Source organism: Scophthalmus maximus, chromosome 14, assembly GCF_022379125.1.
Source record: "Scophthalmus maximus strain ysfricsl-2021 chromosome 14, ASM2237912v1, whole genome shotgun sequence".
In the NCBI taxonomy this organism is placed as follows: Eukaryota; Metazoa; Chordata; class Actinopteri; order Pleuronectiformes; family Scophthalmidae; genus Scophthalmus; species Scophthalmus maximus.
Window position 1 is genome coordinate 10,410,923 of NC_061528.1, and position 26,801 is coordinate 10,437,723.

Below are 26,801 nucleotides of genomic sequence, written 5' to 3' on the forward strand. Positions count from 1 at the left end.
AACAATAGTTTGGAAGAAATGAATCTGAAAATTTAATTTATCCCTTGAGTCATGGCATTATAACATCATATTTAGTTACTTGTGAGAAACTGGGCAATAATTAGACGTATTTTTATGTACATATTAATCACTGGACGCCGTCTGCCATTTGCTGGAAGAAAGAACAGGGACTGAATTGTCAATTTTTTCAAAAAAATAATTACAGCATATCCTTATTATATTAACCAGACAAGAGCCAGTGTGTATAATAAAACCATTATTTGATCATGCATACATATCAAAAGCATCAGTTTGATTCTCTTACAACAAGCAATTCATTTTTTTAGCATGCATGTAGACATAATCCATATGTAAAACCATTTCAGTGCACGACATGTTCATCATACACAAAGCTGTCGGTTCATGTGTGGCCCACATTAAGTTCTCCCACCAGCACCACGCCCTCCCCTGCCGCCTCTCCTCTGTCGACCTCTGACTTGTTTATTGTCCTGACGTGGTAATCTTTTCTGTCGCTCCACTTTGATCCACCCTCCGTCACTGGCTTTGGCCCCTTCTTTATCCTCACTGGGGTTTTCTGTCACGGACACTATACCTGGTATCATGGGTGGGCGGTTCAACGATGTGACACTGTAACTGTTGGACCGTGGCCTCCCTGGCTGATGTGAGGTTTTGCTGGTTTTATTATGAACGTAGCCTCTAGTGTTGGTCCCCGAATGGCCCCTTGTCTGAACCGTTCCCACAGTTAATGTGCTGCCAAAGTGGTAGCTTCTGCTGTGGTCGTGCACCACTCCGGCACTGAGCGGGCGCTCTCGCTCCCTCTCCGAGGTGCTCTCTGACGTGGTGCTGGAAGGACTGCTGCCCTTTGACCCCAGATGGAGCGATGACAGTTTGGCCGACAGGCTGGCAGTTGGCGAGGAGCTGCGCGAGTCTATCCAGCGCGATACTTGGAGGCGGTTTGGAGAGCGACGCACAGCTGCGGCGTAAGAGGACTCTTGGCTTTCATGTGCAGACAGGAACTGAGGCAGAGTGCGGGCATCGGAGCTCGTGAAGGCAGGACGAGCAGTCGTCCGCTGCGGCGATTTTTGGGAGATCATCTGCCTCAACCTTACGTTGTACATCCATATAGGATCAATATCTGAAACAGAAGATACGCATTGATAAAATAAGAGTACATTTTGTGTTTTGTATTGATAGATATATTCCTCACATCTCATCTATACCTAAAATAAATTCTATATCAGGTTGAGGTGCTACAACAGTTATGATATATTTATATTTACCTGTGGGCTTTTAGTTAGACTGAAAGTACATTGCAACAAATATAATATTATGAATATTCTTCTTTAATAACAAATGTTCCTTCCTGTCCTATTCCCTTTTTGTTTGAATGTATTCTTCTGTTTTTGTCATGTATGATTTTTTATATTGAAGCACATTTGAGTCTACACCTGTAATGTCACCTGTAGTGCTACATGAATAAACTTGACTTAAATTTACTGAGAATTTAAGGGCACCAAGCGTTATTTGACCAGCGGTGAAAACTGTTGCGTGGGCCCTGAACAAAGACAACAAAACTATGAGTAAAACAATTACCGAAGCTGGACCTGTCCCTGGGGTTGCAGTCGATGTTAACCGGTGCTGTTTCGATGACCAGCTCCACAGTCTTTATCTCGTCTTGTCCACCACTGACGCTCCACGTCACCAGAAAGCTGTGTCGGGTACACTTTGGTGACTTGACATCATTCTAAAGTTTAAAAAAAAAGAAAGAAAAAAAAGGTAATATGAGGATATTAAGTTTCAAAAATGTTTATACTAGTTGAACTGGTTTGGTTTCTGTGATTGCCTTAGATTTTAGATTTCAACTGAATTATTATTTTTCTTTGGAGGGGAATAGATTTTCATATTTTGCTGAGGCCCCTCCCACAGCAGCTGAATTAACTCACCTCATAATTGACTATGTAGTCCACTCTCTGGTTCTGCTTTATTCCAACGATCCATTTGTCCATCACAAAAGGTGGCTGCATTGTAATAATATGATATCATTAAAGAATTGGACACATGGAACCACACTTCAACAATCCTGCGGGTAAAATGCAGTCACTTGGAATCAGACAACACTGATTAAAACATGAGTGGTAATATCTTTTCTGATGACACCTTAGTCATCCGCAGGACTTCCGCATCCTGTTGGTTGGCATTAAAGATGACATCTTTGATGTAGGTTACTGCGACGTCATCTCCGTCAAGTTCCATGTACATTTTCCATTTGCAGTCCTTAAAGAAAAGAGGCATTATGTAGATACTCTGGTGCATTCAGAAACCACACCGGATTATATGGAAAAGCAAATAACTGCACTCCTCTGTGTGGAGAACTCGGCTGCTCGTGTACATAAACCAACAGCACAGCCTAGAGGTATTTTAACAGCAGTGGCAGGTTACTGGCCACAGGACCTCGCACTGTGGGTGACGAAATGAATTTTAAACGTAAAAATATTATAGTTTCAAGTCTACAAAAATATCAGAAACTATATTAAATGGAATTTGTGTGCAATATCTGTACTGGATACCATCTCATTCAGAAAACAACAAATTATTTTAGCAGAGAAAAAGAAAGTGACAAAAATGGCAATTCATTTTGTAAAGACATTGTAACAGTCCTTTTTAAAATTCTATGTTAATTTTGATATTAAAAGTGGGGTGAATGATTGAGTTTTCGGTACCGGACTTAGTTGATAAGGGTGAAAACCTTAATATTTTTTTTTCTCATGAGTTCCTGCCTGCGGCACACATCAAATCCTCACTCGGAGGCACAAATCGGAACAATTCCCCATCCACTCTTCTCCTGCATAACCAACGCTGACGTAGCACTAATGATTCTGACAATCCCCCAGAAGCCTGCCACAAATCCACAGGTCACTGCTTAACCACACAGGGTTCACGGCGCAGGCCAATCCATTGTGTGGTGATCACAGAGAAAGACATCAGAGGAGTGGCACTAACACACTCGTCTGAGGAGCCTTTCGCCCTCTCCTGCATCGTCCCCGGGGACTGGCAGCGGCTCCAAAGGCGAAGCTTCAGCAAGCCTCTGGCTCAGAAACACACCGCTGGCCCCGCGCTGGCCTGGTGTCGGCCCTGGACGGTCGCACCGGGGCTCCCAGGTCCATGCTAGTCTAATCACTCCAGCAGAAACAATGTCTGGTAATGATGCCTAGGACCCGAGTGCGTCTAATGACAACTCATACATAATTCAGCACCTTTCACTTGGCTGCACGGTGATATCCTCATTAGTAGGGGACCCTCAGTGGCTGTCAGATGGTGGCCGCACAATCGCAGGCCCTCATTTTGTCTTTGAGAAGTGCAGCTGCTTCCATGACATCGCCAGCAAAGAGGGGCGAAGAAAAAAAAAAATGCAGTGCGGGTTTGTTTTATTTAGTGCAAAAAACCTTCCAGTTTGTAAAAACAAGGCTGACACGGAACCTGACACCAGGCAGGGGAAAATAATTAGCTCTCATTTTCTCAACCTCCTGTTTCCTTCTCCCTGCTGTGTTTTCTACCCACTAAACCACCACATGTCAGAAGAAATGGGAGGCAATTAGCAGGCTCGTTTCAGCCCTGCCGAACACACTGAAAGAGGACTATTTATGATGGGACAATGAACAGCTGAAAGATTAAATAACGTTTGCCTTTTAAAAAGAAAATGACTTCTGGCTAAATGGGCTATTTTTGATTAAATTCAAACAGCAAGTGAAGAGCCACCCTTTCTCCACAGTTTGAGAGCCTAACAAAGGGCTGTGAGCAAGTTGAGGTGGCGGCGGTGCATGGCTGAGAATGAAATGTTTATTTGTCTGGTTTGTTATACATGGCTGGTGATGCCTTCAGTGGTCAGCACAAAAGACGTCGTTTTGAAACCTCAGAACAAGCAGTTTCAGAACAAGGAGGCTCAAATCAATCATGGCGAAAACCTGATTCTGTGCACCTATTTACAGAGCAACAGTTAAATTCAAAATTGTTAATATTTAATAATAGTCCACAGAGGCAGTGATGAGCTTCATCCAACACTCACATCCTGTGTTTGTGTGTGTTTTCCTGCAAACTTACAGATTTCCCAGTTCCTGGTTTCCAGTGGTACCCAAACACCAGCTCCAGATTGACCGTTTTACTCTGTTCCACCTGCTTTTCCAGCTCATCCTGGGAGGAAAAGGTGCGGGCTGAGAAGTATATGCACAGAAAACCAGAAACAGCTTCCTGATGATGAAGAAGAAACTCAAACTTACCTTGAATAGCGGTGGGAAGTGGACGAGCCCGAGGTAATCATTAGTTAGCTTTTCAATTTCACCCTGCAACAGAGAAAACGTTAGGTCAACTGTGATTCCAAACATCAACAAAGCACAGATCTCGCTCCATAAATTCTATGTGGGTTGAAAAAAAATAAGTTGACAGTTAATTCCTTGCCTTCAGATACATGACATGACCCTTGGACTTGACCCCCATGTCCCGCATGTCGTTTTCTGTGAGCAATAGTAAACTCTTCCCAGTGATGTGATTTTCTCTGAATAAGTCAGCGTACAGCTGCAAGTCACCTTCCCCTGAGATGGAAAATAAAAACAATCCATTTTAGACAATAGTATGGTAGTAAAGTTTTTAGAGGTGCCAAAGTCAGATTAAAAAGATGATCTTATAAAGTAAAACATTAGAAAGTAAATTACAAACCTGCACAAAATATTTGCTGCATCCAGAAAAACTGAATAAATAAAATAGTCACTGGTTAGTTTTTGATCACTGTATTATATTAAGACATAAATATAGAAAAATTCACAGATACTGACCACATGCTCCTCAGTCCAGGCATAGATGTCAAGGGTGGGCAGCAACTGCAGAGAAACACAAAACTAATAAATGTAACAGCAAAAGAACATGGATAGAAACAGATATTGTGTATTTATCACACAATCTTAAAGTGAAGAGCACAACACTTAAATATGTAAAGTAACTATGATTAAAATGGTAAATAGCCATATTTTTCATGTCTTCAAAGCCATTACTTTTCTGGTTATTGTGCTGTGTGATTAAGACGACTTGCCTCTAATGGTCTATACTGAACAGCAGAGTCTGTCTGACTGATCCGATGTGATCTATTTGAATGATAAGTTATTTATTGCTCATTAAATGTAATCGGGCAGAAACCTGCCAGCCAAAATAAAGATTTCACCGCTGTGATCATGAGACTGGTGTGTAATGACAGAAATAATGCAATGGAAAATTGGAGTGAAAGATGACTAAATGAATGACTGGTCCCCATTCACCGTCTTCTTCCCACGACATATGAAAACAGCTCAGCCTATGAAGTGAATGGCAGGTCTCAATAGACAGTCGCTGCCATACATTTCGGTGCAGGCTGCCGCCTCGTAAAGCGACTCAGCCCTGCAGCATTTTCCGCCTCCTCCACCTCCGCTGCAGTTCGGAAGTAAACAGATTCAGAATCACACTTCCAATGTCTCACTGGAGGGACGCGACAGAACTTTTTGGTTTTATTGTTGTGTTATTGTGTTTCACAAATGCGCTGCCAATGCTTCTTTTATTAAGCATTAAGATCCACGACGTGCTGTTGAGAAAAGGTGCCAAAAATTCTAATCTATAATGGGAACAACAGGTTCATGATACATGTGTGGAATCTGCAGGGGAAAGAAAAAGACTTTGAATTCGGTTTAGTTCACACAACTCTGCCCCCATGTGGACTAATGGATGTTGGGTAACCATGGGGCCATGAATACTGGGGTCAACAAAGGTTCCACAATAATCCCTTGTGAAGAAACAATATTTTATAATCTTATGAAAAAAGATTTTACTTTGGTATTAATACCGGGGTTCCCAATCCTTTTTAAACATCAAACTTCAAGGACTTCAAGGCCCAAATCCCTCAAATTCAAGGACCCGAAATGACATGGTTTGAACATCAGATGAAGGTTCTTTATATTCAGTCTATGGTTAAAACGGTTACATGAGTTTTTATTAAAACTCACAGGCTTTACTGAAGCTCACAGACAACAATTAAAAAGTGAGAGGCTTGAACAATAAACAGTATTGTGTAAGTTGAGACTTATTCACAAGAGGTGAGAGACAGTGGGAGAGACGCATCCAGACAGCGGCATGTAACCTATTTATTAACATTAAGCTAAAAAAATTCAGTTTTTCAATCACCCATGTATATTTATTTCTATTTTCTATTTTTTTTAGCCCTTTTTTCCCTCAAATTCACAAACACTCAAGGATTTCAAGGACCTGTGGAAACCCTGGGTAGTGCAAAATAATTCTCACGAGACATTCGTATCACTAATTGTTCACAGACTTGGGAAAAATAAAATCAATCTAAGACAGACAGGTCAGCAGAGAAAGTGGAAACACACATTTATTGACAAAATAATGAAGGATGCAGGAAAAAAAATCACATCAAGCTGTGTGCGTATGTGTGTGTGTGTGTGTGTGTGTGTGTGTGTGTGTGTGTGCGTGTGTGTCTGTGTGTGTGTGTGTGTGTGTGTGTGTGTGTGTGTGTGGGTGTCTGTGTGTGTGTGTGTGTGTGTGTGTGGGTGGGGGGGTGTGTGTGTGTATGTGTGTGTGTGTACGTGTGTGTGTAGATTTCGCACAGGGAAATGTAAATGTTGCTGAAAGTCTGTGTTAATCATACGTCTAGGGCCTGGTGCCACACAGGAGTACAGGAGATGTTTGAATAGGAATATTAGCACATGGCAGCGAGGTAACAAGCAACAACACAGGAGTACAGAGGATTACATCCTCATGAGACTGACTGATGATAACAAGTGAAGGGGACAAATTAATGGGCTGTGCTCAGGGAAGCATGTCCTTAGCCCGGATGGAGCATAATACCTAGTTGAACACTAATGCTAATGCAATGTTCTCTACTGTAGTAGATAGTAGATATATCGGTTGGCCGATAATATTGGCCGATATGAGCCTTTCCCAGACATATCGATATCAGCGTTCATGTTTATCGATCTTTTGTTGTATAAAAATAAACAATGCAGAAAAAAAATGTGTGGTTATGTTTATTGTTTGACGTCAAATAAATTATGTTTATTTTCTTAATGCAAGTTAAAGTTCATTGTTAAACTAAAATATCAAGCCAAAAATACATTTCTTTGTCATAAAGGTTTGATTTAAGATCTTTGGAATAATTGACAGGTTACAATATATATATATCTGTCGATGTATCGGATATCTTGTACTCCCTAATATCAATATCGGCATCGGCTCTACAGCAAGGTGTAGGTCCTGAGGCTAATATTCAGTCAGATTGTTCTGTATTTTAATGAGTCTATCAAAGGAAATTATTCTATCAAAATTGACATTGCTCTTTGGTATGGACTGTGACTTCTGACTGAGTCACAAGTGCAAAAAATAATTTCCTTTACATTTTATAAATCTCTTTGTGGCCTGAGGGACAAAGTCTTGATGAAAGTTGAAATGTAAAATTAGAAAATGAAACTGACAGTTGCACAGTACAGTCCCTCTCCTGCTGTTTTGAACCTAGGTCAGTCAGAGGGGAAAAGAAGAAAAAACATGTACTTTCTCATCCCGGTAAGAGAGTGCATCTCAACAACTGCACTCCACCACATCCAGAACAAATTGGCCAATCTTAATGTCAGCAAAATGTCACTTCATCATAAAAGCCTGGCCTTCTCTAAGCAACTGGCTCATGTGGCTCTTTCTTCACAGCATGGCACTATACAACCAGTACATTAGGCACACGGTAAATGACATCCATAATATACATAGGTGGAGGGGTTTTAAACATATTCTATAATATGCCTCTGTGCTACATTGGGCTATGACTGAATTTGGATCATGAACACAACCTGAACAAAGCAGAAGAAGTAGCATACCCGGACATGTTTTAGGTAGTGTTTAGGATAATTACAATTACGAAATGATCAACATGACTTAACAAGCGGTTTGTTTAGAAAATCCTGCTTCCACAACACTGATAATGTACTGAGTGAGATGTGGCAACACCAAACGTGGGGGGAGGCTCATTCACTGCTGTCAGACCAAGTGAAGCATCCAGCCCCCAGAGTCATGTTGATTTTGCGTCCCTCTCTGACACAGCTCGACTTGGACGAGTTCTGCTTGGCCTGCATGTTGAGCTGCATGCCAGAGTGCAGGACGGGCCAACCGAAGTCCACGGAAAACATGTCCTTAAAGCCCTTCACCACAGACTGCAGGTTCACCTCCTCGTTACTCGAGGACGTGATCTCGCACGCCACCTGCGAACTGTTTGATTCCTCCGTCTTTGACTGATAGAAGGACTTAGCGCTTATCTTTTTTGCCACAGGTGAGAAGAGCTGAGAGGCAGAGACGAGAGAAGAGCGGGGACAGAGAGGGCGAAAAGAGGGGGGGAAAGAAAGAGGGGATAGAAAAGAAAAGGAAGTAAGTAATCAGCTTCAACCCACAAAATAACGTGTAAATAAGAAAAGTGGACAATTTTGAGTTCAACACAAGATGTGATTTAAGAAAACAAGATGGTGAAGGGAACAAAGAAGAGGAGTGCAGTAATGGCAGGCTTGAACAAGAAAGGAAACACAGTGAACGATTCCAGTGTGAATGATTCAACGGTTTTGCAGACAATTTCAAACTACTGAAATTGTTGAGTGGCATCTTCCAAGATATCTGCGCCACACACCATTGTGCCATGCAGTTTCCGATAAACCGTTGGTTATCACATCACAGAAACACCAGTGAAAAGAAAAATAGATCAGTTCTGCAATGATTGATTGATAGAAATTTAAATATTTGCAAATATTGCTGAAATATTGATTGATAGGGTTTTTCGTTTCTCAAGCCAAAGTGCCAAATATCTCTTGGTTTTAGTTCTTCAAAGTGAGGACTGGATGCTTCTCTCTGTCTTTTACAGTGGTAAAAAAATAAATATATATATATATATATATATATATATATATATATATATATATATATATATATATATATATATATATTGGTTTTGGACGTCATAATAAAATCAGTTATATTATAATCTTTAGTATTGTGAGTGAAGTTAGAGATGCTGCACATCAAACCTTCTTACATGCAAAAAAAAAAAAAACAATGCAGAAAACAGCAAAACCATGAAGAAATTCTCTGTGCGTCATGGTGCAAATGTTCTTGTGCAGCTACCATGCACTACACTGCATATGAATGCAGTATTGCCAGTGGTGTCTGCTGCCCATGATGTTCTCATGATGTGCTTCCCCCCTCTTTCTCTCAGCCTTCACCCCCCCCCCCCCCCCCCCCCCCCCGAGAAACGTCAGGAAGATTCTGTCCTTCTCTTTAATTCAATAGAGGAAACCAGGAGATACACACGTGAGCAGCATTGTAAAAGTGAAGCGCTGCTGCTGCTGCATGTGACCTATTGACAGTGTGCGGCTGCTGTGCTAAGTGAAGACGAACCAAGGAGAGCCAAGGTGAAGAGGGGATGGTGAGGAACTCACCGGGGTGTTGGACTGTTCGACGAGTTTGCGCTCCCACATCTTCAGGCGACGCTCTCGCTCCTTCAGCTCCTGTTCTTTGGTGCTCAGGTCTCTCTCCAGCTTCTTGAGCCTCTCGAGTGTCGCTTCAATCTCACACCTATAGTATTCAGCAGGGAAGACCACAGCCGCCGATGGAATGTTAGTCTGTCTCTCGGTACCTTCCACCTTTCCTGAGCTTACTCTGCCCCAAACACATACTGTAAAGAGGTACATCTTTACTGGTCGCAAATATAATTATATCTTTAAAAAAAGGCCGACTTGTGTCCTAAAACCGCTCGGCGATGACATGTCAAGCAAAGTAATTGCAGCAAAAGTGAAAAGTGCTGTTGGGGACTATTTTCAGTCACAGATTAATACATATTTTGCTGCACCGACTCCAAATGTACGACACTTCATTTAATCATTCATGTGTTTTTAACATGTAAAAATGAAGTTTGACCTGTCACATATTCATGCAGCATATATTCTGAATCAAACTGTGTTAAAGCATGTGGGACTTTTTATGGCTGCGTCATTCCATTAAAATAAATGTGGCCTCTTTGAAAACTATAATTGTCACTAGAATTTCAGGTGCCGTCATGTAGGTTTAAAAACTGTTGATAATACCTGATAGGATCAATACATCTTTTATTTAGTTTTTTTCCATGGAATTTGTTAAGAGTAATAATAATGTACTAGGTATATCACCACGTAGGTGACACAGTTGGAGTACTGTGACAGTCAGTGGTGACACATAGTGCAAACAAAACTAAATCAAACTCTTCTGTGAACATCCACGTGACGCCCTGCAGTCAGAAGGCTTAGACTGTGTCTGAAGCCTTGAATGCCAAGGACAGTGTCTCTCATGTTGTCGTCGCGCTGTGTGAAATTTAGTTTTCCCCCAGCAGGTGGCGCTGCACATTGTGTTGTGGAACACGTGCTGAGCTTCAGTCCAACAGTCATAAATCCTGTGCAGCCCAGACAGGAAGGCCCATCCTCACTCCGCCGGCTCCTCCAACCTGACACTTCCCACCTCAGACAATTTCCACTAGTACTCGACTTCCCAAATAATTAGTTCCCTTGCATCCCACTTTCTTGTTAAACTCTCTCAGTATTTCACATCACCCTGTACCTGACCATGGTTTCACTATCTCAGAAATCAGATTTGTTGTCTGACAGTTGCGTGTGAGGAAAGAAATAATAACCATCTTCAGGGCTGTGTGCAAACTGATTTTGTTTGATTAGTTTGATTTTTAACTAAATACACCTCTATTTATTTTAATCTGACATAAACAGGATGTAGGATGTTATACAATAGCAATATTACCACAACAGGACTTAACAGCCACTGAAATATGCTGAAACTGTATCAGAGCTACTGTTTGGCATTTGACCTCTGTTAAGTAAAATGTACAGTATGACATGACATGAAATAATAACTAAGTGGCTAAAGTTTTTGACTCTGCTTTAATTGGTTGGGTTTTTTTAAGCATAAAACAAAATCAGAACTTTAACCTCATAGTGAGACTCTGCTGAAGTGCAGAGCCACAAACAATGACAAAAAGGCACTGTTCCAATACCTACTGTCTGAACTATATGCTGTCTATTTCTGGGTGATGTGCATCAGCTACCTGAGCAAACTAAACACAATAAATCTCTCTGCCATTTCTGATAGAGCCACCTCCCGCTCCGATCGAACCACAAGCCTCTCCTTTCACGTTCAGCCAGTCGAGATTATCTGTGTTACACATTCGCAGTTTCCAGCACCGAGACTCACTCCAACCTGCTCCACCTGCAGATGGCTGCCCGGACACGATGCCACCAGCGACAACTTCTGAGGAAAAACCTCAGAGCGCAGACAAGCCCCACCGAGAGGCAGACAGAGAATAAAGTAACAGCTGAGACTCAGGCTGTGCTGAACATCACCAAACCTCCAGCTGCTCATACAGGCCAATTAAACACTTCTACTTGAAAAAGATGGTGATTATTTTAGGGCCTTATGGGTAAAGAGAGGAAGTATATCCAGATGGAGGATTCTTCGGAGGTTTTCATGCCTTTATGTAGCCATCAGTGTAATTATTAAAGATCTATATGCACGATCTCAAGTTCTTTTTTGTATTTCATGGCCCCCGTCAGCTACATTTCCACATCATTCTTTGAAAACAGTTGCACATTTCCTTAGGCTGAGGCAGTATATTAGTGCAAAAAGGAGGGTTATAAATACATTGACTGGGGCTGGAGAATGGATGATCACATTACCTCCATTCAGCCTTGTTGTGAAGGAAAGAGTTGCACTGTTCAGGAAGTTGGCTGTCTTTAGACATGGACTCCAAAGTATAGAGGATCTGTTTGAAGATCGGCCTTTCCTGGATGAACATAAAAAACATTTGATCCGCGTGTGATTCGTGAAAACACACATATGTTGTTCGTACACATGCCAATGTAACTCTGTGCATAACTCACTTTTGACTCGGTCGCCCAGCAGTTGCTCATGAGCTCGGCGAAGCTGGCAGGACAGCCACTCGGGATGGTTAACCTCTGAAACGAGCAAAGTGAGGCGGCAAAGTGAGCTGATGATTTAAATGAGCTTGACATTTTGGGACAAAAAATGCTTCTTCACTCTCTTACAGATTGTTTGTTGAAAGGATCACTATCGCTCACAAGTCTGTCTGGCAAATGAATTCTAAATAAGTTAGTTTAGCTTAGCACAAAGACTGGAAAAAGCTCAGCTCTATCCTTGAGTCACTACTGGTTTCCACATAACGACAACAAGATTACAGGAAGTCATTGCTCCCAGTTGAGAAACAGTTCCACACAAAAACACACTTTTACTTGATGTAATATATATATAAATATATATAATCACACACTGTACTACCTCATTTTTCTCCACCACGAGCCAGGCCACTTGTAAGCCTTCCAAGCCTTTGAAGGGTATCTCACGGGTGAGCATTTCCCAAAGCACCTGCACATGAGTCAAGAAGTCGAGGTTAGTAAACAAGCATATTTACAAATGATTAGTAAAATATTACACATACATGTACAGTGCGCTGTCATAACAGCCAAGGATCTGCATGGGAGGACTTCTCAGAAAAAAATTGAGATGCCTAAGTACTGCCGAGCAGTGAAGTATGTTTTATCTGTTAATATAGTATGCGAATTCATATATTCTAGAAATAAACAAAACATTCAATATACAACATACACAAAAACATTCATTTTAGATTTCTAACACCAATTAAAGGCTGAGAGTGAGATCATGAGAAGGTGAAAAACAGACACTGTATACAGTATGTGTACCTTATATCTGCATTTCTGCACTTGCCAGCTGGCTCTCATTACACATATGCATGTTACTATAGAAATCAAGTCTTCGTTAACATGTCTGAGGCAGACAACTGCACACTTAAATCTGCAATCATGTTGCAGTAACTCTGGCAGAAACAGCACTTATTGCAATCATAAACATTGTCTGTTTTACTCCTCAATTTGTTCTTGTATAAAAGGGTCTGAAGTTTGTGCTTTAAGCTGGTTGAGGATAATGGTAATGATTTCCAAGTACTTTCAAATGTCTTTAGACTGAAAACTTCACAAGATTTTTTCCAGGACTCACTCCTCACCACTCACCTATTCCCCATCCCCACATCAGTTCCCAAGCGGGGCTTGTCCTAAATATATGATTTTTGGGGCCTTGAGTGCCAGATATGCCAAAGTAACTGGCATTTAGAAGTTATTCTATAGACACTTGACTTTTTCATCATATTGCAAGTCTAATAGTAATAGGAAAGCCTGTCACATGGACACATGTCCCAGTGTAAGCCCGACCCGTTATACTTTGTTTGCCTGCTTGGTTTTTTTTATTCCTAAGCAAAGAGGCAGTCCAGACAATAACCACAAACAGTAATTGGAACTCTCCCTCTCTGTTATGATGCCTTTTTACCATGGCTTGTCTATCAAAGAAAAAACAAGCTGCTCGAGTATTACCCAGCGAGCTGGACGCTCTTGTTGAATTGACTTGACCTATTGATAACTGTACGAGAAAGAGGAAGATTTCCTTCCACACTTCCCCATCTTCTCTTCTTCAGTCCCCAAGGAGCCAGTCATGCAGCCACTTGCTCTGTACCTGACCACCCTGAACAACTTTGTGCCCATGCAGCTGGGAAGGACCCATCTCTCTCCAAAGGAACGCAATCAACGTCGCATGGAAAATCACTGCATGTACTGCGGCCAACATAGGAACTTTGTCACTTCCTGTCCAGTACAAGGAAGGACTCAACAGTAATCCGGAGGGCCCTAGTGGGCCCTGAAATGCCCCCCTGACCTTTAATGCATGAACTGGCCACATACACTGTCAGTCTTCATTGATTCAGGGGCAGACGCCAACTCTCTAGATTCCTAGTCGGCCTGTCGACTCTACATCCTGCAGAACCCCCTTGGAGTCCCAGTGCTCCTGACAGCCACCTCCTCGCTTCAGTCACCCATCACACAGCTCCGGTGCATCCCATCACGACCTTCTCAATTACCACTTATTGTATATAGTGAGACACATTTTTTTTTTCTTGATGATTTTTGCTTTTTCAAAGTCTTCACAATTGTAGTATTCCACTGCCTGGCAATCATAGTAATTATTTCCCTTTTACTGTATCAGTATATATGCCTTGAGATGTATCGTCTCATTTTTCAGAGTTTCCAAAACTTTTAAGATCAATGTTTACTTATATTGTTATTATGTGCATTAGAAAGAATCATTCTAACATGTGAGCATTTCATTGTTTTCGTTCTAAATCCATCATGTCCCGATTTTTGAGATAGAGCTGGGACGTTCACGGTGTTGCACTTTGCACCGGCCTCCTCCCACATTCCAAAGACAAGCGGGTTATGTTAACTGGTGACTCTGAATTACCCATAGGTGTAAATGTGAGCATGAATGGTTGTCTGTCTGTATATATCTATATGTCAGCCCCGGGTGTACCCCGCCTCTTGCCAAATGTCACCTGGCATTGGCTGATGCTCCTCCCCGTAATACTCATAGGATAAACGGTATAGCTAGTGAATGGATGGAAGGACATTCAAAAATAGGTTTTCCTTGTTGCAAAGTGTGTGTCCTCCACCTCTGAGCACTCATGGTGACTCCTAACTGACTTTAACTCAGTTTTCTTTAATAACCTGGGGCTGAGACCAACTCTTAGCTAACAGGGAACCTATTCTTATGAATGAAAGCCTGTGTCCCGCTGGTTTTTATCCTGTAAGAAGGAAAAATGTTCCAAACAATAAACAATGCAACTGCAAAGTCATGTGTTGAGTGGGAAGCTTTTCCCTCTTTTCCTTCGTATCACTCACCACACCATAAGAAAAAGTGTCACAGGTCTCAGACACAGGCAGGCTCTGGATGACTTCTGGCGCCATCCAGGGAAATGTGCCAACCAAGGACATGTGTGTCGTGTGGGTCAAGAACTTAGACGCCCCAAAATCACAAATCTGAGGAGATAAGAACAGAAGTGACACTGTACTACTGTAGTTTAATCACGTCATTCAGGCCTGGACTCAAAGCAAATGCACTTTGAAACGCTATGGTCTTGGTTCATTTCATGAAGTGTGGCTCTATGACACAACAGGTACAGAATGTCCCTTCAACATATGTATGGATAAATTGAACAGTTCTCCAGAATACTGTGTGCAAACCATCTTTCAAATAAAAGGAGACAGATTATTGAGAGTCCCATGTATCATGTATGAGATTTGATGAATGTTCTTTCCCTTAACAGAAAGGCACAGCGATAAGGCTGTCAAGTTAGTCACTGCCCTCTTGTGTCCATATACTGTAGGTAAGTAACATACCAGTATTTCATGCTCATATTCCTGTCTAATAGATGTTGATAAATAAATTAAATTTTCACCTGTGACTCACGGTGCGACGCTACATATATATCGCATCAAAAACCTACCTTGAGAACTTTGTCTGCAGCTAACACAACTGAAAGGAAAAATAGAAAGCAGGTATTCACGCAGGATATCCAGCATTGATGTAAAAACAAATTATTATTAATTTTGGACATGGTAAAAAAAAATGATGCTGTTTAATTGAATCCGTTACCATTCCTGGACTTCAGGTCTCTGTGGATCACCTTAACTGGTGCCTCCGAATGTAAATAGTGCATCCCTAAAAGAAAATTGAGGAAAACTCAAAACAGATGGAAACATCACTGTGATCTGTTAAATCTATAAAAATGCAACTTCTGCAAACAAAAAACAGCTTGTTCTCAATATACAGTTATTAAGATGATAAATACTTATCCCACATTTACCTCTGGCAATGTCTGCAGACCATGTCATGATCTGCCCCATGTCCATGTCGTCACTCTCATCACTGGACAGGTAATCATACAATGACCCACCGGGCGCATAATCTGCAAAGAAATATGATTATATTGTTTTTCTGTGAATTACACACATAAAAGTAGATAAAGATTGTCTGGAACAGGTACAAAAGAAGAAAGTTTGTGCCGGTAAAATGTCTTTCCGTGACAAAACATGTCTCTTGAGGGATTACACATTTTAGTGCAGGATGAGAGAACAGTAGAAGAAAACAATAGATAGTTGAAATCCTGCTAGACAGCTCCTTGATGTCAACTGACAGTGTCCTATTAGCAGATAGTTCTTGTTGGTGTGGCTGAGCTCTATCTAGCAAAGTGAAACTGAACATAACACGCTCCTGTTCTCTCATCAGACAGGATGTGTTGTCAAATTCTGTGATTCTACGACACAAAGGAATAATCGTCTGTTTCCAAAGGTCTCATATACACTTCTAGCGGGACACATGCTTTGGCGAGCCTTTTGCAAAAAACCCAAAATGAAATATGTCAAATTGAAAATATATAGGACCGGCGAATCAACCTTTTTTTCGCTGTCAGTAGACATGTGGAGTTAAAGTGCTTCAATAACTATCAACAAGCGCTATCATAACAACTAACGCAGCAGGGAACCTCTGTTTGTGCATAATAAGCCAATCATATCCAAACACAGTAACGTAAACATGCACAGCCACCTAGACAGGAGTGTAAATAACAATTATGAAATACACCCACCAATTTTATTCTAATCAGTCCAAATGTTTTATGGCCCCCTTTCTTTTCTTTTTTTACTTGTGTTGTAGCATAAGCCGACTGAGAGCCGATGTAGGAAGTGTTTTAAATGTAAAGTTCCCCTCACTTCACTTGCGTCTGTCCTTTGTACTTTAGTACGTTCATCCACATTCCAGAGATGATATGATTTGTGGCTCTGCTGTAAACTGCACTTTAGTCTCCTCGGACTTATTGTAATTGCCACAGCGTTAAAACTGAGTTTTAATTGCCTTTACTTCAAAACAACAACTACCGCTCATGTTTGTGCATGTGCTGAGTGACAGCAGATACTGTTAAACTCCTGCAGGTCAACAGAGACAAACAGGCTTCTCAAATAGGCTGCAGATTCTGGGCGTTGGAGAGACCTGGCCGGCTCGACGCTGTACAGTGTGTCAACAGACAGGGGCAATTTATAACAGAGCTGATGAATGTGACCATAAAACATTTTTCATGTATCTGGTGCTAATTAGATTCTGCTTTGATAATGAAAAACACCAACCGGCTCCTTGACAACATGACTGTGCTCTTTCACAGCTGCTGCTAAGGAGCCACGCACTGTGAGGTTTGTTGAGATGCAATTCTGCAAGTCTTGCACTACAACTGCGTCATAACTTCAGACACATTCATTTAACTGTTAATTTTTTTAATTAGACTCCTGTTCACTTTTTTACACACAGAAATGATCTGTTTTGGTTGTATTGTCTTATTTACTGCATGAGAATATACAGAGAGAGAAAACCCTTGATTCCATCATGTGTGTAAAGTCAACTGTAACTAAAAAAAAATTCAATATTGATTAATCTGTTGATTATTTTCTTGCTTAATTGATTAGTTGTTTGGTCCATAAAATGTTGGAAAGTGTCCATCGTGTTTCCCAAACCCAGTGATGGTGTTTTGTTTTGACCACAAACCGAAGACATTCAGTTTACTGTCACAGAAAATCAAGGAAAAAAAGCACAAAAAATAAATTAATAAGGAAATCAGAGGAGTTTTGATTTTATTTCTTTCATAAAAATGACTTCAACTTATTAATCGATTATCATAATAGTTGGTGATTCATTTAGTAGTCGTTTACGAATTGATTTATTGTCGTATCTCTAATAAAATGTGAAAGGTCTTCAATATTGCAGCATTTTCTTTTTAGATGACACACATTTTGAGGATATATTTATCGTTTTGCACGCGGAAACACAGTTCTGGCATTTCTGTCACTTATTCTCTAATTATCACGGTTGTATGCCTTCACCAACCAGTCACTCTGCAGGAAGTGTGGTCACAATTTGCCCATCTGTTCCTGAGTCATGGTGTTATACACTGTATTTGTGATAAACGCCAGAAAAGTGTTTCTGCAGAACATTAGGATGTCACAGGGAAGTTGACCCTTCTTGACCTTTTGCACACAAAATGTCAATCATTCTATCCTATTATACTTGTGTGGAATTTTGTCATAATTACTGAATCCTAATCAGTTTATCCTCGAGTTCAAGGGGACGTTTTGCAACAGATTTTAAGAAATCCCTCAATGCCTTACCGAGACATCAGGTTCTCTAGATTGGGACAGAGCGAAAACACAAAAACATAAAGCCCCTGGTCTTTCTCTAACATCTACATAAACAAGAGTCTGTCAGTATAGGCAAACAAAAAAGCAGGAGAAACAGTAACTCTCACTAAATTCCCAAAGTCATGGGAAAGAAACAGATCACAGTTTACTGTCCTCAATTACACGCCCAAAACACATCTGATTTAGTGAGGGCAGATGTGAGCTGTGGGTTAGTTTGGATCACTTTCATTTCATTTCATTCGTTTGAGATGCTGTATTGTGCATTGTCCACTTGATGAAAGGAGGTGATGTGAATGATTTTCATTCACAGTGTGTTTCACAGTTTTTTCTGGCAGGGGAGAGGTTTTTGTAGAAGTATGGAGAAAATTTAAGGGGGCCATTATACCTGTGCGCAGTCACTCGGTTTCCCAAAACAGGCGGTAATCCGTGAACGTCACAGACCCTTTTCATGAAAGACACAGTAGAACAGAAAATGCTTGTTCAATAGGTCGGCCTTTGACGTCGGGTGGGTGAGCATATAGAGCATATAACACAGCTCCTAATGTAGGCTAAGTTGTTTCAACTGAACTGCTGCTCGAGGGCTGACTCGTGCACTTTCAGATGCTGGTCATCTGTTGTTGTTTCAAGATAAAGAGCCTGTTTTGTTTTGCTTATCAGAATGTGGGAATAGTCTGTAAGTGAGAAAATCTGTTGATTCATTGATAACCTGATTGATAAAAAATGAATCGCCAGCTATTTTTGATAGTAAATGAATCAATTAACTGATTAATCAATTCAAGTTTTTTAAAAATCCTGTTTTCAAACAATCTGAAAAATCAGATTGGGATTCAGTAAATATGATCGTAGTATTTTTAAGCTGTTTTCTGACATGAATTCAATTATTCAGGTAATTAAAAAAATAACAATGATTCATCAACAATGTAATTTATCGTTAGTAAGATTATAATCATTCATCTTTGGTTTGGGCCTCACATGAACAGCAGACTGCACGTCAGAGCCAAGATGTGCAATAACATTATAATCAAAATTATGTGGAAGAGAAAATTAAAAACCTGCCACCAAACAATCCAGCTGAAGGTCTAAAATCGAAATACTAATGGTTATTATATAATGGGGCTGAGCTCAAACACCAGCAGCAGCAGAGGAGAGAATATGAATCACAATAAGCATTGACCATTCTATATGACAAAAAAACATTTGAATTGTCAGATACGTGTTTTGACAACAGAGAAAAAAAAATTGATTCGTTCAAATTTCTTCCTTCCTCTCAAATACTGAAAAATTCAGAAAATCTATAGTTTTCAATTATTGTTCGTTTAACTTCTGGACTCAAGATGTCACCCATGTGCGCTGAAGTTTTCAATTTTCCACATTGCACTAATGTGAGTTGCATAATGGATGATGAATGGCTTCCAAATGATGATGTCACTAAATTCTGCTCGCCTCTTAAACTCAGATTCAAGGTGAGCAAAGAGACCCCCCCCCCCAACAGATGAATGAGACCACAGATGTCTACTGTCAGTGCATATATACTGTACATCATTCTGCCCAGTGAAAACACACAGTGAGGGGTTGGAGGCACCGAGGGCCCCTTGTTTTGTACAGTCCACAGCTATGTGAGTTTTACAGGGTGCATTATTCTTCTCAGCCTCTAAATCACACAAAAAAGAACACATGGGCCCACAGCCGCTGCATCAATGTGTGCACTTCCTGAACCCTCTGCAATTCACCAATGCTTCCATAGAAAAGTCTGCAGCCTTCAATGTTGAATAAACTGTGCAAGTGGTGCAAAAGTATTCAGCTACCGCCTTTTCTAACACGAGGTTGTCCAGCAGCACTGTTGTATTCTGCTTATTATTGAGACACACTGCACTGTATGCATCTTTATCATTGGAAAAAAAAAAACTTACCAGTCACGATTCCATAGTTTGGAGCCTCAATAATTGCACCATAAAACTGAATGATGTTCCGGTGACTGAGGACGCTGAGGATTTCAGCCTGGGAGAGAACAAAGAACAAACAAGGAGAAAACATGAACTCCATCTTTTCATTATGAAGGTTCCTATAAATACAAGTGCAAACCATTATATGTGTCAGAAAAACAAGCCTAATCTACAGCCATTGAGCCAACACGCCGTTGTTAAAGAGGTATAACGTTTACCATGTTTTCCATCTTAGAGTGTTATCATTTGCTAATGAGCACAAAACTACAGTCGGATCCTTCCTTGAATCCAAAGTGATGGACCGACCAAACAGGAGCCATGTGGCTGGCATGGTTTTAAACAAAGGAGAGCGTATATAAAAGACATATTGATATAATACACAGGTCCAGAAAGCCTCATGAGTCACCATTCAAAGAATGAACAGAAAACTTGACAAAACCAATTAATTTAATTGTAGTCAAACACTGTAATTAAAGGAACAATTGGTTCCATGTGAAAGGATTAGTTCTTATTTTCATTGAACAATCATCTCTCCATCACTTGAGTGAAGCTGAAAGGATATCTGTGATCTTTTACAGTTTTATAAAAGACATGACAAATCATTTTTTGAATATCCCACCACGAGCATATAAATGTAAAACAATTTCCATGAAAAGATTTCAAAGATAATTCTTTTTTTTTTGTCTTGAATACAATCAGCCCGAGCTTTCAAAGGGATTTCAAGAACAGTCTCTTCTGTAATTGGGCCAAAACACATTTGTTCGTTGGGCGATAATGTTTCTTTTGCGGCACGTTTCCAGGAGTGAGGGAGTATAATGACCATGAGTGATAGGTAGGGAAGTCACCACATCCCACTAAATGGGATAGCAATTAAAATGATTACTACACTGACAATTAAAAAGTATATGAAAAGCCCCGGCAATTATGACTCCCACCTCGTTTTCGATCTTGAGCAGTTTCTTCACCGCCACCTCTTTGTCCTGGGAGATCCACCTGGCTCGGTACACACTTCCGAAGCTGCCACCGCCGCAGTTCTCGTAGAAAATGATGTCATCGAACTTGACTTGCACGAAGGAGGCACTTGGAGACAACATCTCATAATGACACTCAGCTCCAACTCAGCGTCTGGAAGGGGGGGGGGGGATGCACAGGAAAAGGAAGGATGTCTGGTTCAATAAACAAAGTCCTCTATGGTAAAACAAACTTGTTCCTCCAGTGCGTGGCACTTCAATGAATAGCTCCACTCCGAACCAAAGTGAGGGAGAATCACTGCAGGTCCGACAACGTGACCTGAAAGAGGCCGCTGTGCAGTCGGCTGGTTCTACATGCAGTGTCAGTGTGATATCATAGATTTGAGCTCTGTGATTTACTGAGCATCCTGCGCCTCCGTCTCTTTTCCACACACGTCCTCATCATCAGCAGTAAACACTGAGCTCAGGGTCCCAAGACTCTGTTTGTTATAAGGAGGATGGCATGCCTGGTATGCTGGTGATCATGCAGCCAAAGCCAAAGACTGCTCCGCCTCTGTCTACTGTGTTCGGTACAAGTAAGGCCAAGAGAGGGAGAGCAGAATACCAAAACACAAACGTGACGATAAACTGTCTGTGATTGTTTCAAAACAAACGCCTGGAGAGTCCCTCATGTTCTCTTTATCGTTTCAACTGAGAGAACGAGCTCTTCCTGACTGTGCAAAGGCCACGCATGCTGCATTAGTGTACATCAGGGTGAGGAGGGGCATAATGCTGCCAAACTGTCCCCACAGACGGATTTATTGTGTGGTTTTGTGTGTCCATAACAGCATAAAAGCATCTTGTAAAAGAAATAATTCATTACAGGAAATTGTAGCTCTGTTATTGTCCATAGGTTTCCCCATTTACAGCTGCGCAATTACAGCTTTTAAAAGCCCGTTACCTGAGCCTTCATTGGGATTGCTATCCATCCCAGCGGGGAATGCCTCCATTGTCACAGAGGGGAGCCATTCTGCTTCACTCCGCTTTCTGCTGATTTACTTGTATTCAAGCTATACTTAGCCTCACAGCAATCTGCTCAGTGGACCACCACCCCCCCCCCCCCCCCCTCTTGTATTGTCTGTGCACTCAAGAAGCCAGCGTTACTGGGATATGGTAGCACTCTTCACTCATTCCTGACCGTTTCTCACTTGATAGCAAACACTGCTTTACGCCCTGCAACAACAAGGGCCTGATAGCCATATGTCAAACTGCATGTAGGTGACCGGTCAGCTCCAACAGTCAGTGGCAATAGGCCTGAGTGCAGAAATCCAGATGTTGATGACGATTTCATCTTAAATACCTCTTGACTTTGCAGTGCATGATGCCTTCAGTGACTTAGATCACTGGGGTAAATTTGCAGAAAAAGGAATAATGCTCTGAAAACATTGATTCAAACCTGAAAGAACCATACAGGCCACAGTTCACTGCATCATTAATCAAACCAGTAGAAAAGGAATGTTACTATGCTAACTAGTATTATTATTATTATTATTATTATTATTATTATTATTATTATTATTATGACAGGAGCTGTTATAATTACACTTTGACAGACAACATTTAATAATAAACAGGTTTGTATGTGCCAACCCGCCAAAACGACTGTGAACCTGTACAAATATCAATACTGTTTATTATAAACAAAGTCCTGGTCTACAGGAAACCTCGGTGCCCGCCTCCGACCAGCATCTACTGTAAACACTGTATCTAAACTTCTGACGGTAGAAAACTTACCGACATCAAGTGCAGTTTCAGGCTTCGGAGCAACTCGTCGTCGGTGCAGGTTTCACCGGGCGGGAGACAAAAGTTGCACTAATAAAATCCCGGAGAAGTTTCCGGGAAGGCTCATGTGACCCTTCCTTGATTCCTCAACTCTCTCCGCGGTGGTTTCACCGGTTGCACAACTTCCTCCAACTGCGACCAACACCGACTCCGCCGCCCGGCTGCTGTACACTCACCATACTGATGACAACAGCGCCCCCCGCTGGATGCAAGCGGGACAAACAGCCTCCTCCGTGGTGCCCTCGTGTTGCCTGTCCTGGGACGGTGGTGTTCAACATGTGCTCGGCGGACCAGTCGAGGTCCCGAATGTCACCTCGTGCATTCGTCTTTATTTTTGCAACCGTTAACAAATTCTCCTTGGTGGCGTAAACAAAAATGAAACTGCCAACGTTTTTACATTTGTATAGAAGTTCATAAATTTGCAAATCATAAACGTTCATGTTGTATTTTCTATCTATTCTTAATCTTGATGTAATTCACTTGTCATTGTGATTTAAATGCATTTGATTTCTTTTGTATGTGTTAACCATAATGTGTATTTAGACATAAATACACATTTGGTTAACTAAATACATCATCTCAAGTAGATAATTTTAAGATATTTGTAGACCTGCTATACTTTTTTTGCACAGATTTTAAAGATCATAAATATGATGTATTGTTTTACATAAAACTACATGTCTATAAAGTAGTTTAAATTTGCTCAATCTGGATCACAGATTCTGTTCACAAGTGGTAGATAATGTGTAACTTTACCCTCTTTTCCCTCTTAATATTAGACAATTTTACATTTTGAATCTTCCCACAATGTCTTATGTGGAGTGTTGCTCCTCAGAGAAAACTGAAGACAAAAAAGAATTGGCTGTTAAATTTAAAATCATGATTATATTTCACTTATTATTGTTATTTAATTGTTTAAATCCAGTTTTATTGTATGACAAATCATAAACTGCATTTTTTATATACCATGGTTAAAATCAGCTAATTAATTGGATGGCAGAGCAAAACAGGAACAACAATATCCCACGCAAATACATCTAAAATATTTAATATTTACAGCACACGCAAGGTTTTCAGACATTCAGACACGAGAAATGTGCTCACATCAATAAAAAGTCGAACAGTCATAATCCTTCGCATGCTGATGTCAAAATAAATATTTGTACACAATTTACAACACAGGAATCTCACAAATGTTAAATATGTATAAATATGGTTTGATACAAAAGTTATGAAATAACATGATATCAGGAATATAATTGGCCTTTTTGTATTTTTAAAGCATCAGCATCAATTATTGTTGTGTTAACGTCTGAAGTTTAGATCCCATGAAAATCTTTGATTTCTTCAACTGTCCCCCTTGTTTGAGTTGGAGATGAAGGTGGTACAGTATCGGCAGCACAGTGATATGAGAGGTTGTTCACCTGCCAAAGTACAAATAACTGCAAAATTAAAAGGCTTAAACAAGTCAGGCAACGGCATCTGAAACAACATCTTATTATGTGATAACATCATTGGGTCCTCCATGTGTTTGCCTGTACTGGAGAACGATCGTCCCACTTTAAGGACTTTTCATAAAGCAGCATCAGAATGGAACACTTCTGTCCCTGACTGGTTTCAAGACCTGCGAGGCTCGAGTTCATGAGAGAGCTGAGTAAGCGTCCGTTGGTTGTCGATCACGTTGAGCTGACGAACATAAGTCCGAACTTCTGGGTGGGTCTTGCTGGCCAGAGGTGAATCTGGGCCTGAATATATTGACAATAAGGAGGTGTTGGAGAAGAACATGAAAAACTGTGAGACAAATGCTCAACTACAGTCTCTTGAAAATAAAATCAAAAGAGATCTCTGAGGTCTGTGTAAAATAATTTCTTTGCACATACTGTATTTCCACTGATTCATTATTATGTAATGATGATTTTGGACTTACTGAACGGCTGGCTCCTACAGTGTCTCATGGTCTTCACCGTATTAGCTATCATTCGCTGCAAGACAAAGAGTTACAATCAGCAACAGATATCAGGAATTGACCGATGAATAAAAGATCTACACCAACTGCTGGACACTAATCTGCACTTCCAGAGCCTCACCATTTTTTCGAAATTGACCAAACTGTCAATAAATGTCCTGTTGCCCTCATGAGTGAAAGTCATGTCTGGAAGAAACAATGAAAAGCAGTGAGCATTGAAGGAGCAAAGATGCCACCAGATCTTTCTGTAGGAGAAGCAACTCAACAATGATGCACTGGTCAAAACGATGTTAAGATAAATGGTCAACAAATAAATGTCAATTACCTTTGATCAGCAGCGGCATGAAGGGAATGATGGGAGGCTCCAGCTTGGCAACTGTCAGTCGGTAAGCTCTGTGGTTCCTGGACGGGTCCTGTGGAAACAGTCACACTGTTGTGAGCTCTACCGTCACCGTGTCAAACGGATCCATCACAGTCCCGGCCAAGGGTGACGCTGCTAAACCCACAGTGAGCATCTGACGGCGCAATAATCCTGATGATGTTCTACTCAGTATTTGTCTAGAATAGAAGCAAAACCACTCAAAGATGGACACACTGTGTGTGTGTGAAGAAAAAAAGGACTTGTTGCCTCTTACCATCAAGTTTTCAAATTCACTGTAAAACTTCTTGAATTTGCTGGGAAGTTTCTGTGAACACAAATGACAAAGGGAGGTCGGCTTACAGTTAAGATATTAGTAATTCTAACCAGACGGATTAAAATCTGTATAACCCACCTCCCAGGTCTGGCTCAGCCGGCTCACTGCAGGATTACTCAGGCCCATAATGACGGCAAAGAAGGCGTTCAGGTTCCTGTACTCCTTACAGCTGTGACAGGAAACACGAAAAAAAGGTAAGACAGGGTAGGGAAAAAACAATGCTGCACTGAGAGTCAAATGATGTATAGTCCACTCACTGGGCAGCAATCTTGATGAACTTCTTGAGAAGCTGAACGCGCTTGCTGAGCTGAGAGCACAGACACACCTCGGAGATCACCCAAAACTGGATTTCATTAAACCTCCTCAGGAACAGATCCAGGTTCACCGTGGTTTTCTTGACATTTTGCCTCCCAAATGTGTGGTAGAGAAGTTCAAGCTGTAAGATAGACACAGGAAAAACACAAGAACAACACCATGAATGTTGCCAGCCTTCTGGAGGACATCGTACAAAGATCAGTTCTGCTAAAGGTACCCGGCCTCCCAGTTGTACCTCGTGCACACAGTGGAAAAGCTCCCAGTCATATGCGGTCATATGATAAGCCACATCCTTTGAGCTAATCAACTCAAAGCTGGCCAGTGACCCTGTGGAGGGACCCTCCTGCTCGGGTAAAGGAGTCTGGAAAACAGGAAAAACATGTCTTTTATATTTGATTATCACGTCATCTACTGTATCAGGAATCCATGCTGATGACGCCAAATCAAACATATCATATATCATATGATATCTATATAGTAGACCAAGATATAGCAAATGTTAACACACTTGCTGTTAAATATGTGTTTGTGACGAGCGTGTCGTGTGCAGTGTGTGTTTTCTGAGAGGCCTTAACATACCAAAGAATCCAACTGGTCCCTTCGGCAGGCAAACAGCCGTCCATTTGGGCTGAGAGTGGAGAACACCGACACATCGTTGGGCTTGAAGATCAATTTCTCTTTAAAATGAAAACATAACGCACATGGGTTAAGAAAATAAACGGAGGCCTCTCTGAATCATGACTGTGATATGGTCACTCCACGCCCCACCTCTGTGGGACTGAAATATCTAAACAAATATTTCATCGATCAACTTGACGTTTTTTTAGAAGACGACTGACTCTGGTGAATCCTGGACTTTTACTTGATTTTTGCGGTTTGCAGTGAAATGT

General features: G+C 41.0%; 2 protein-coding genes across 8 annotated transcripts in view; both read right to left on the reverse strand.

The window, feature by feature from the left end:
* zak (sterile alpha motif and leucine zipper containing kinase AZK) lies at positions 1–23,076 on the reverse strand. 4 transcript variants are annotated; one of them, XM_035603800.2, is made up of 20 exons: positions 22,888–23,070; positions 21,079–21,268; positions 20,111–20,198; positions 15,824–15,925; positions 15,613–15,678; positions 15,464–15,492; positions 14,859–14,996; positions 12,397–12,483; positions 11,982–12,056; positions 11,778–11,884; positions 9,501–9,636; positions 4,827–4,871; positions 4,711–4,741; positions 4,453–4,586; positions 4,275–4,337; positions 4,099–4,188; positions 2,158–2,274; positions 1,944–2,018; positions 1,594–1,744; positions 1–1,135 (listed from the first exon to the last, which is right to left on the reverse strand). In XM_035603800.2, exons 2-20 carry the CDS (start codon positions 21,235–21,237, stop codon positions 417–419), a joined length of 2,412 nt encoding a protein of 803 aa, XP_035459693.1. In that variant the 5' UTR covers positions 21,238–21,268; positions 22,888–23,070; the 3' UTR covers positions 1–416. The 4 variants fall into 4 exon arrangements, with proteins under 4 accessions (XP_035459693.1, XP_035459694.1, XP_035459695.1 ...); XM_035603801.2 differs by lacking the exon at positions 2,158–2,274 and having other exon boundaries at positions 22,888–23,071; XM_035603802.2 differs by lacking the exons at positions 21,079–21,268; positions 22,888–23,070 and adding an exon at positions 18,586–18,642.
* Positions 23,077–23,967: 891 nt separating this feature from the next.
* The window catches only part of rapgef4a (Rap guanine nucleotide exchange factor 4a), a 28,500-nt gene continuing 25,666 nt past the window's right edge, over positions 23,968–26,801 (reverse strand). For all 4 annotated transcript variants that reach the window (XM_047337462.1, XM_035604863.2, XM_047337463.1 and 1 more), the window contains 9 exons: positions 26,491–26,588; positions 26,147–26,272; positions 25,854–26,032; positions 25,675–25,765; positions 25,537–25,587; positions 25,227–25,314; positions 25,023–25,087; positions 24,863–24,917; positions 23,968–24,680 (listed from right to left, as the gene is read on the reverse strand). In XM_047337462.1, the coding sequence (XP_047193418.1) occupies positions 24,553–24,680; positions 24,863–24,917; positions 25,023–25,087; positions 25,227–25,314; positions 25,537–25,587; positions 25,675–25,765; positions 25,854–26,032; positions 26,147–26,272; positions 26,491–26,588 (881 nt within the window). In that variant the 3' untranslated portion in view covers positions 23,968–24,552. The remainder of the gene's footprint in view (positions 24,681–24,862; positions 24,918–25,022; positions 25,088–25,226; positions 25,315–25,536; positions 25,588–25,674; positions 25,766–25,853; positions 26,033–26,146; positions 26,273–26,490; positions 26,589–26,801) is intronic.

Bases quoted from the DNA above. Each gene is read 5' to 3' on its own strand.
- zak (XM_035603800.2), bottom strand. From the start codon at position 21,237: ATGTTGTCTCCAAGTGCCTCCTTCGTGCAAGTCAAGTTCGATGACATC. The intron at 12,057-12,396 runs GTAGTACAGTGT...TGCTCGTTTCAG, and splicing joins TCGTGGTGGAGAAAAATGAG to AGGTTAACCATCCCGAGTGG. The intron at 4,587-4,710 runs GTTTGTAATTTA...TTTCCATCTCAG, and splicing joins GCAGCAAATATTTTGTGCAG to GGGAAGGTGACTTGCAGCTG.